Source organism: Acomys minous (assembly GCF_964271855.1).
Source record: "Acomys minous genome assembly, chromosome: 6".
In the NCBI taxonomy this organism is placed as follows: domain Eukaryota; kingdom Metazoa; phylum Chordata; class Mammalia; order Rodentia; family Muridae; genus Acomys; species Acomys minous.
The window spans coordinates 101,846,497-101,857,810 of NC_140487.1; the positions used below are offsets into that span (position 1 = coordinate 101,846,497).

The 11,314-nt window shown below is 48.5% G+C and overlaps 1 protein-coding gene across 2 annotated transcripts in view; it reads left to right on the forward strand.

The window, feature by feature from the left end:
- Nucleotides 1-9,856, forward strand: part of OSCP1 (organic solute carrier partner 1) — a 34,379-nt gene extending 24,523 nt beyond the window's left edge. For both annotated transcript variants that reach the window (XM_084786273.1, XM_084786274.1), the window contains 6 exons: nucleotides 1,447-1,550; nucleotides 1,998-2,126; nucleotides 3,227-3,296; nucleotides 5,184-5,323; nucleotides 6,389-6,452; nucleotides 7,463-9,856. In XM_084786273.1, coding sequence (XP_084642399.1) covers nucleotides 1,447-1,550; nucleotides 1,998-2,126; nucleotides 3,227-3,296; nucleotides 5,184-5,323; nucleotides 6,389-6,452; nucleotides 7,463-7,579 — 624 coding nt within the window. In that variant the 3' untranslated portion in view covers nucleotides 7,580-9,856. The remainder of the gene's footprint in view (nucleotides 1-1,446; nucleotides 1,551-1,997; nucleotides 2,127-3,226; nucleotides 3,297-5,183; nucleotides 5,324-6,388; nucleotides 6,453-7,462) is intronic.
- Nucleotides 9,857-11,314: the final 1,458 nt, after the last annotated feature.

Below are 11,314 nucleotides of genomic sequence, written 5' to 3' on the forward strand. Positions count from 1 at the left end.
GCATAGGAGCCTAGGCATATTCTCATTCAGACCACCAGGTGGTGCTTTTACACATACACTTGTGTCCTGTGTCCAAAATAGGCCTTTCTTTCTTTCTTTCTTTCTTTCTTTCTTTCTTTCTTTCTTTTTTTCTTTCTAGCTCTAGAGTGTGGACCCAGCACCACAGCCATGCTCACTCAGCACGTGCTCTAAACTAAGTACCTCCTAGGCCTCCAAGCAGACTAGTAAAGAGAATGACATGCTATGTATAGGCTCTGCCTGCTCCCCATCCTTGATGCCAGGGCTTACACATGCTAGGTTGTATTCAACTCCTGACTTGCATTCCCAGGTCTTTTTTTTTTTTTAAGATTTACTTATTAAAAAAAAATTTTGCCGGGCAGTGGTGACACACGCCTTTAATCCCAGCACTCAGGAGGCAGAGGCAGGCAGATCGCTGTGAGTTCAAGGCCAGCCTGGTCTACAAAGCAAATCCAGGACAGCTTAGGCTACACAGAGAAACCCTGTCTTAAAAAAAAAAACAAAACAAAAAAGCCAGGCGTGGTGGCGCACATCTTTAATCCCAGCACTCGGGAGGCAGAGGCAGGCGGATTGATGTGAGTTCAAGGCCAGCCTGGTCTACAAAGTTAGTCTAGGGCAGCCAAGGATACACAGAGAAACCCTGTCTTAAAAAACCAAAAAAAAAAAAAAAAAAAGATTTACTTATTTATTATGTATACAGTGTCTGTCTACATGTACACGTGCACACCAGACGAGGGCACCAGATCTCATTACAGATGCTTGTGAGCCCCCATGTGGTTGCTGGGAATTGAACTCAGGACCTTTGGAAGAGCAGCCAGTGCAGACATCGCTCTGAGCCATCTCTCCAGCACAATGTTTCTCATCTTTAAAATAGGAAAACACTGTTCACTTTGCAGGGTTTAGGATGAAGTTCAGAAGTCATCCAATCACGTGGAACTGGAGGAGGAGCTGAGCCGTTAGGAGCACCTAGCTTGGGTTGCTCATAACCCCCTATAACTCCAGCTCCAGGGGACCCACTGCTCTCTTCTGGCCTCCTCCACGGGCACCCATATATGTAAGTGTACATACACTTGCTCACACATATGCACAAATGAATATATATGAAGGCATCGTGTGGGTGAGGTACCTCTAACCCTGTATGTCAGTTTGCGTATGCTTCTCTCCTTGTGTTACACGCTCACTAGATACCATTCACAAACCACTGCCCACTGGTCATCCCCAGAGGATTTTTGTCCATGAAAACATATCAGTTGGGCAAGGCAGAGGCAGGCAGATCTCTATGAGTTCGAGGCCAGCCTGGCCTATAAAGCCAGTCTAGGACAGTCAAGGCTACACAGAGAAACCCTGTCTTGAAAAACCAAAAAAGAAAAAAGAAAAAAAGAAATAACATACCAGAAAAATGACACCAAATTTATATTTTTTTTCCAGGTATCCACATTTCTAAAGGACAAAGTTCAGAATTCTAACGGTCACTTTGTGTTGCCAGTGTCCGGGCCTGTTCCCTGGGGAACTGAAGTTCCTGGAGTGATCAGGTAACTCCTCTGTGGTGACTGGCCAGAGTGTCCCCACCCCACAAACTGCAGCCCTGCCAAGCCTCTGCTTCTCTGTCCCCTCTTCAGTAAAGCTCAGCTATACGGAGGTCAAGGATCTAATCTCAGCTTTGCCACTGGAAGGGAGGATGCTGGGGCAAGCATCTGTCTTCCCATCCAGAAGTGGTTGCAAGGAGAATCAGTGGCCGCACTCTGAAGTGCTTACACAGCTCTTGTCACTGCCCAACTGACACAGTTGGTTGGTTGGTTTTCGGGGTACTGGGGATGGCATGATCTTGCACATGCTAAGCAAGTGTGCTGAGCTACGCCTCCAACCTATCATCTTGGGGATTAAATTCCTATTTGTCCTGCTGTGTGCAAATGATGAGCTGGCCTCTGAGGCTGCCCAAGCTTAGAGAACTCCCCAGCGAGTCATACTTTGTATTTCAGGATGTTCAATGACAAAGGCGAAGAAGTGAAGAAGATGAAATTCACGTATGGTGGAAACTTTGTGGCTGCACACAAGGAAGGCTCTTTTGAACTTTATGGAGACCGAGTCTTGAAACTGGGAACTAACATGTAAGCAAATCCTCCTCCCAAATGAACTTGAATACACATAGGTCGCTCGATTCATTAAAAAAGAAAAACCTTCTACTAGGGAGGCAGAGGCAGGTGGATCACTGTGGGTTCGAGGCTAGCCTGGTCTACAAAGGGAGTCAGGACAGCCAAGGCTACACAGAGAAACCCTGTCTCAAAAAACAAAACAAACAAAAACAAAAACAAACAAAAAACCTTCTGTTCTAAAAACCCCACTGACTTTACTGAGGATGTGGCTCAGCTAATAGGGTGCTTGCCGAGCCTGTGTGAAGCCCTGTGCTCCACCCCAGCACCACATAAAGTGCCATGATGGTACGAGCCTGTAATCTCAATATTTGGGGTATGGAAGCTGGAAGATGAAAAGTTCATCAAGGTCATTCTGGGCTTCATAGTGAGTTTGAGTCCAGCCTGGAATACATGAGAGCATGTGTAGGGAAAAACAAAACCACCGGAGTCCTTTCCCCAAATATAATCCCTGACATTTAACTGCCAACGGTTCCTAGGCAGTTCCATAGGCAAAAGATATATAATTTTTTAAAAGATTTATTTATTAAGTATATAATATTCTGCCCACATGTGTGCCTGCAGGCTAAAAGAGGGCATCAGATCATATTATGGATGGTTGTGAGCCACCATGTGGTTGCTGGGAATTGAACTCAGGACCTTTGGAAAAGCAGCCAGTGCTCTTAACCTCTGAGCCATCTCTCCAGGCCCCAAGATATATAATCTTAAGTAATCATGGAGAAGTGGTTAGTGTCTCTGCTGGGGAGGGCCACAGAGAAACCCTGTCAGAAAACAAAACAAATAAACAAAAAACCTGTACTAGGCTGGAGAGATGCCTCAGCGGTTAAGAACACCGGCTGCTCTTCCAAAGTTCCTGAGTTCAATTCCCAGCAACCCCTGGGAGGCTGGCAACCATCTGTAATTAGATCTGGTGCCCTCTTCTGGCATGCAGGCAAAATACTGTATAAATAACAAATAAATCAATCTTAAAACACACCCACACCCACAGCTGTGCTTACCAATTAGAAGGAAGTCAGTGAAGCAGGCTGAATAACAGCACCGTTTTCTGTTGACACCAGGTACAGTGTGAGTCGTCCTGTAGAAACCCACATATCTGCAACATCAAAGAACTCAGCCTCCAAGACACAGGTGAGCGTCTGTGTCCCGTCCCCCCACCCCCACCCCCGTTCTTGTCCTCCTTGCTTCTTTCTACACACAACAATCTGCATGGGGAGGAGGGAGCAACTCTGGCAGTCAGCTTTCCCCTCATTGTTCGCCATCTTCCCCTTCAGCCTTACATGTACATAGGTTTTTAACTGTCGCTTTGCTCAGAGCCTTCCAGTGATCTGACTAATTAGGTAATTTGGGGATTGGTTCACCACTGTAATTAAATAGGAGCCACATAGCAGGACTTGACAGATAGTTTTGTACCAGAGCCATGAGGCCTATGGCTGCTGGGCCCAACCTGTGAGCAGATGCAGTTATCAAATCATCCCTTTCCAATGCTTCCTGGTTGTCATGACGTTATGGCCACCTTAAAAATTAGGTTTTCATTCCTCTGAGCTCCCATGTCTACAATTTTCACCAACTAGCCCCACATTAGTGGAGCTGTGCCCATGGGTTGGGTACTGGGACAGAGGCTTGGTGTAGACGGTCAAGGCTCTTGGCTCCCTGGGCAGGACAATGGGAGAAACAAACAGCAACAAGCGGGAAGGAGCATATTGACAGTCTGTGCCAAAAAACCTCGTAATCTGTCCTTCGGGGTGGGATCAGGGGGACAAGGGATCAAAAAGGCGTTCAGAGGAGGGGGGAGTGGAAATAGCGCTCCAGGGCAGGCAAGACAGCAAGTAGCAGAGGAGGAGCGGGTGACAGTCACGGTGGCAGGACAAGCAGAGACAGGAGGAACACGCTTTGTTTGGAGAGGCAGCTAGACTCCACGTGGCTGGACCATAGCACAGCAGAAGCAGGTGGCAGAGGTTCTGTTAGTCCCAAGGACAGTAGAGCCCGATTTTAAAAGGTCTTAACTCCATTTGAGGGTTTTGTTTGTTTTTGTTTTTTATTTATTTGTTTATATATTTTGAGAGGTTGGGGGGATAGGGTGTTTCAAGACAGGGTTTCTCTCTGTAGCACTGGGTGTCCTGAAATTCCTCTGAAGACCAGGCCAACCGTGAACTCACAGAGATCCAACTGCCTCTTGCTTCTGCCTCCCAAGTGCTCGGATTAAAGATGTATGCCACCATCACCACCATCATCACTAGGCTCCATTTTGTTCTGTGTGTGTGTGTGTGTGTGTGTGTGTGTGTGTGTGTGTGTGTGTGTGGTTTTTTGAGACAGAGTTTCTCTGTGTAGCCTTGCCTGTCCTGGACTCACTCTGTAGACCAAGCTGGTCTCAAACTCACAGAGATCCACCTGCCTCTGCCTCCCAAGTGCTAGGATTAAAGGAGTGCGCCGCCACCGCCCGGCCTTTATTTTGTTCTTTATGCAAGACATAGGGGGCTTTGTTGTTTTCGGTAACTGATGGTAGCGGATTAGATAGAGCCCAGAGCTGTGTAGGAAGGTAAATAGTAAAGTCTGGAAAAGGTGGTGGTAAGAGAGGAAAGGCTTAGAGTCTGTCTGTGTTCCTGGATGTCACCACCAGAGGGCAGTATGGGAGTTTCTCTAGAGTGGTACCTCTGACCTGCAGACTTGACAGGAGCCACTTGGCAGAGGGAACTGGACTGACAGAATTGAAGAGGAAGTGGGGCCTTCTCCTCTCCTCCAAGGAGGAAGGTAGTCTGAGAAGTGTGGCTCCCTGGGGGCATTCCACTCAGCTTCAAAGTTGAGAGTCAGCAGTTTGCTTCTTTGCTGGAGCCCGTCTGCTGCTGACTGGATTACTCTTCTGGCTCAGCTTACTTTCTGTGCATTCGTTGAGCCCAGAAATAATTTAAACCGTTATTGTTTTTGCCTTGTTGTATAATTCCTCTCTGGGTCTCTGGGGTCTTGGCAGGAAATGTGAGCGCCCTGTGTGGCTACAAATCACACGGTTGTTTCTTACAGGAAAACATTGCTCCAAACCCTCTTGCCAAAGAAGAGCTGAATTTCTTGGCCAGGCTAATGGGAGGGATGGAGATCCAGAAACCCAGTGGCCCTGAACCAGGATTCCGGCTGAATCTTTTTACAACTGATGAAGAGGAGGAGTACGTTTAAAACCTGTTTTGTTTTTTTTCTTTCTTTCTCCCTTTCTTTTCTTTCTCTCTTTCTCTCTTTCTCTTTTGACAGGCCTCAGATTCACTGTGTAGCCCTGAACTCCTGACCCTGCTGCCTCTGCCTCCCAAGCACTGGGACTGCAGGTGTGTACCAGCACACTCCGTTTATATGGGATCGAATCCAGGGCTTTTGTGCATGCTGGAGCTAGTGCCCTACTGCTCTCCTGCAGCCCTAAACCTAGTCTTTAAAGATACACAATACATGTCTTGTCCCCATGGCTTAGACCAAGTGTAAATACGTATGTAAACCCCTAGGTGTGATGAAAACCCAGACATGACAACTTCAGACCAACACACATAAACACAGATGCAAGAACCACAAGTGAAATCCCAGCATCTGTGTTGTCCTAGCTAAAGGCTCCCTGGGGATTAAACAGCTGGAGCTTCCTGAAGTCATTCCCCCAAAGCCCTAAAGTCTTACTGAACACAAAGCTAAACAAGAAGCATTCGGGGGGGGGGGGGGGTGACCAGGCTGAGCGGGCGGGCAAGATGGCTGAGCAGCTAACGGTCCCAAGCCTGGCACCTGAATTCCAGCCCCAGGTCCCACACGGTAGGGCGAGAGAACTGATGCCCACTGTTGTCTTCTGACTCACACGTGCTTGCCATGGCACATGTGCACACGCTTGTGAACACATACAAGGAAGGGGTACAGGACCCTGAGCCAGCCTCAGGCTCCCAGCCTGGTGGGAGGATTTCAGCTGCTGGTCGCAAACGCCTTAGTGAAGGCTGACTGGCGCTGTAGTCTGAAGGGGCTGCCACATGACCTGAGCCTCAGAGCTTGTGGAGCAGAGAGGGGCAATGTTGGCAGACATGCAAACACATGTCATTTTCTGAACTATAGGAATGTGGAAGGGAGGCGGGGTGGGGAGGCGAGGGGAAGTGACAGAAGATGAGGCAGAGAAAGCAGGTTAGCATGTCCTCGCGAGGTGGCTCACCATGCTAAGAAGAGGAGCACTAACCTTGTAACCATGGGCTGTTTCTTCCTGCCCCATCCAGACATGCGGCGCAGTCCAGGCCTGAGGAGTTGTCCTATGAAGTCATCAGCATACAGGCTACACAGGTACGTGAGGGCCTCACGGGGTCCAGACCTATCTTCATCAACATCGTCTGGTAAAAAAAACAAAAACAAAAAACTGCTTTCCAAAAGCTCTGAAGTTTTAGAGCATGTCCAGATGAAACCTGATAGGCTGTGGTCATGTGGTGGGGGTGGAGGTCCCCTTCTGTCACAGGTCTAGGGGAGGAGAACAGTGCAGAAGGGGGAGAGAGGGTGGGAACAGGAAGCCACAAGTCAGGGGATAAGAATTGGGGTGTAATCTGAATAATTTATAATAAATTAAAATTTTTAACTATTTTAGAGCATGGAGATGGCTCAGTGGTTAAGAGCACTGGCTGCTCTCGCAGGACTCCAGTCCAACTCCCAGCAATGGCAGCTCACAGCCGTCTGTGTGACTCCAGTTCCAAGGGGTCTGATGCCTTCTTCTGGCCTCCTTGGGCACTAAGCATGCATATGATGCACATACATACACGAAGACAAGACATTTATGCACAGAAAACAAAAACAAAACAAAGCAGGGCGTGGTGACGCACACCTTTAATCCCAGCACCCCAGAGGCAGAGGCAGACGGATCACTGTGAGTTCGAGGCCAGTCTGGTCTACAAAGAGAGTCCAGGACAGCCAAGGTCTACACAGAGAAACCATCTCTCAAAAAACTAAAAAACAAAAACAAAAACAAAAAATTTTAAGATTTATTTATTTATTATATATACAGTGTTCTGCCAGCATGTAACACTTGCAAGCCAGAAGAGGGTGCCAGATTTCATTCTTGATAGTTATGAGCTACCATGTAGTTGCTGGGAATTGAACTCAGGACCTTTGGAAGAGCAGCCAGTGCTCTTAACCTCTGAGCCGTCTCTCCAGCCCCAAAACAAATCTTTTATACATTCGATTGCCAAAGGTCCCCTCTTCTGTTTTCCCCCAATCTGGAGGCATGGAAATGTGAATGCTTCTGCCCTGCCTCGGGGCCCTGCAGACACATCCTTTCCCTTCCTCCACCCTCCCTTCTCCCGCAGGACCAGCAACGGAATGAGGAGTTGGCCCGGATCATGGGGGAATTTGAGATCATAGAGCAGCCAGAGCAGAGCGCAAGCAAGGGAGATGACTTGCTTGCCATGATGGACAGGTTGTAGACATGCAGATGTGCACTCGGGGACAGATGGCTGCGGATCCAATGTGCCACTGCTGGATTCTCCAACTGAGGCACCTGTGGTCCACTTTTACGTCGAACAAACTGTGAAGATCTCTCAGAGTATCCATTTCTGAAGCCACACACGTGTGTATTTTCAGCAAAATGTATTCTGGCTCTTAACCCAGACCTTTCTCATTAGAATTAATTTTATGGTGACCATGCAAGCATCCTGGGCCAGAGGCTGAGCCCAAGTCAAGGAGGCATGGCCATTAATTACCACTGTGGGTTAACCATGGCAGCTTTCCTGCCGGGACCTGCATGCCACAAGTGCCTAGAAGGACAAACAAGCAACACATGCAATCCCTGCCCTGAGGCAGGAGGATAAGGAAGTTCTGGTCTGTTCTGGCTACATAGCATAACACCTCTTTTAAAAACCAAAAAGGGTCAGGCAGTGGTGGTGCACTTGGCAGGCAGAGGCAGGCAGATCACTGTGAGTTCAAGGCCAGTCTGGTCTACAAAGTTAGTCCAGGACAGTCAAGACTATACAGAGAAACCCTGTCTCAAAAAAACAAAAAGGGTAGCTGGGCAGTAGTGGCGTACACCTTTAATCCCAGCGCTCGGGAGGCACAGGCAGGTGGATTGCTGTGAGTTCGAGGCCAGCCTGGTCTACACTGCGAGTCCAGGACAGTCAAAGCTACATAGTGAAACCCTGTCTTGAAAAAAAAAAAAAAACTGAAAGGGTTGGGGACTCAGTGAGCAAATGCACTAGACATTCAAGCCTGGTGACCAGAATTTGATTCCTCGAAGCTACATGTCAAGAATCTGATGTAGGGGACTGGAGAGATGGCTCAGTGGTTAAGAGCACTGCCTGCTCTTCCAAAGGACCTGGGTTCAATTCCCAGCACCCACATGGCAGCTCACAACTGTCTGTAACTCTAGGATCTGATACCCTCACACCAACGCACATAAATTAAAAAATTAAATAAAATATTTAAAAAAAAAAAGAATCTGATGTGGGGACTGGAGAGATGGCTCAGCAATTAAAAGATGGGTGCTCTTCCAGGGGTCCTGAGTTCAATTTCTAGCAAGCACACGGTGGCTCACAACCATCTATGATGGGTTATGTTCTTCTTGTTGTTGTTTAATTCTGGTTTTTCGAGACAGGGTTTCTCTGTGTAACCCTGGCTATCCTGGAACTTGGTCTGTAGACCATGCTGACCTTGAACTCAGAGAGATCCACCTGCCTCTGCATCCCAAGTGCTGGGATTAAGGCGTGTGACACCAGCACCCAGCTATAATGGGTTCTGATGCCCTCTTATGGCACACAAGCATACACAAAATGCATAATTAATTAATTTTGTGGAGTTTTTTTTTTTTTTTTAGAGACGGTTTCTTTGTATAGCTCTGGCTTTCCTGGAACTTGCTCTGTAGAGCAGGCTGGCCTCAAACTCATAGAGCTCTGCCTGCCTGCCTGCCTGCCTGCCTGCCTCTACGTCTCAAGTGCTGGGATTAAAGGCATGCACCACCACTGCCCGGCTTAGTTAATTTTTTAAGAGCTGATGTGGTAGCACACATCTATAAATATTTTATTTATCTTATGTATGAGTGCTCTATCTGCATGTACACCTGCATGCCAGAAGAAGGGGTCAGATCCCAGTATATACGGTTGTGAGCCACCATATGGTTGCTGGGAATTGAACTCAGGACCTCTGGAAGAGTAGACAGCTCTCTTATCCGCTGAGCCATCTCTCCAGCCCTAGCACACATCTGTAATCCCAGCTCTTCTACTGCAAGATGCGAAGTGGAGACAGAATGCTCTGCAAGTTTGCAGGCCAGGTCCCCTGAGGTATGTAAGTAACAAGAACAGAAACCAGGGGCTCATGAACATTGTCCCGGGACCTCCACATGCAAAGCACGGCATGCAACACACACACTCTCTCACACACACACACACACACACACACACACACACACACGACAAGTGGAAGGAAGAGAATCAGGAGTTTAAGACCAGCTTAAGCAATATGTTTGAGACCAGCAAGCAAACCTAGGGTTGGGGATATGGCTCAGTGGGTAATGAACAGCACAAGAATGAGGACCTGACAGCCGGTGTGGTGGCACACGCCTTTAATCCCAGCACTCTGGAGGCAGAGGCAGGCAGATCGCTGTGAGTTCGAGGCCAGCCTGGTCTACAAAGTGAGTCTAGGACAGCCAAGGCTACACAGAGAAACCCTGTCTCGAAAAACCAAAAAAAAAGAAAAGAAAAAAAGAAAGAAAATGCCTTACAAGCTTGCCTACAGCAGATCTTACGGAGACACTTTCTCACTCGAGGCTCTGGTCTCTCCATTGACTCTAGCTAGTGTCAAGTTCACGTAAAGCTTAGCCATACACTGAGGTAACTGTTCTTTTCTCTGACCTCAAACTCACCTGCAAGACCCACTGCTGAACAGAACACCACCAAAAACTTTGACTATTTTTCAAATTTTTCAAAAATGTTTGTGTGTGTGCGCGCGCATGTGTAAGAAGTTCAGCTATGCGTGCCGAGGCACGCGTGTGGACGTCTGCTCTTCAGGTGTTGGTTCTCGCTGGGAAAGCCTGGCTAGCTGGCCTGTGAGATTCCACGGATTCTCCTACCTCTGCCTCAAATCTGCCTGCAGGATGCTGAGAGTACAAGGCCATTCCATAGCATCTGGCCTCAGGTGAGTCCTGGGATCTGAACTCAGGGCCTCATTCTCCTCCTCCCTCCCCTCTCCCCGCCCTCAGACAGGGTTTCTCTGTGTAGCCTTGCCTGTACTGGACTCACTTTGTAAACCAGGCCGGCCTTGAACTCACAACGATCCTCCTGCCTCTGCCTCTGCCTCTGCCTCCCGAGTGCTAGGATTAAAGGCCTGTGCCACCACGCCCCCGCTGTAAGGCATTGTCTTAATTAGTGATTGACAGGGAGGGCCCAACCCATTGTGGGTGGGGCCAACCCTGGGCTGGGTGTCCTGGGTTCTATAAGAAAGCAAGCTGAGCAAGCTATGAGGAGCAAGTCAGTAAGCAGCACCCCTCCATGGCCTCTGCCTCAGCTCCTGCCTCCAGGTTCTTCTTGTCCTATTGGAGTTCCTAACCAGACTTCCTTTGATAATAAACAATGCTGTGGAAGAGTAAACCAAATAAGCCCTTTCCTCCCCAGCTTGCTTCAGTCATGGCGTTTCATCACAGCAATAGAAACCCTAAGACAGTCTATTATAGCTCAGCTTAATAGGCACCCTGCCTCCCACTCCCCACCCTCTGAGAGGCAGAGTAAGCCAGGCAATGGCAAGAAAGGCTTTGCTGGGCCCAGAGGGGACACCAGGGGGCCCAGATGTTTGCCCTTCCATGCATTTACTCTTCCCCTGCATCTACCTTTATCACAAAGACATCAGCTTGATGTGCTGTGACATCTGATCCTCAAAATCACCATCAAACACCAGGTGGAGCCTTAGGCTGGGTGCCTAGCAAGTGTTGGGTGGAGTGCCTCCCCCAGGGACTCATGTGAGTTGCCTCAGGTCAGCGCTGCCTGAGATAGCTCTGAATGGCCAGGAGGCCCTGTCCCATATGCTCCCTCCAGGGACCAAGTAACCCTGAGTTCCCTCAGCGCCAGCCAACTGTCAGCGGTCAGAGTCCCCGTTCCTATGAGAGGAGTATCTGAATGGCAGAGAAGCACAACTGAGCAGGCCACTGTGTGAAGAACACACTGAGGGACAGCTTGAAG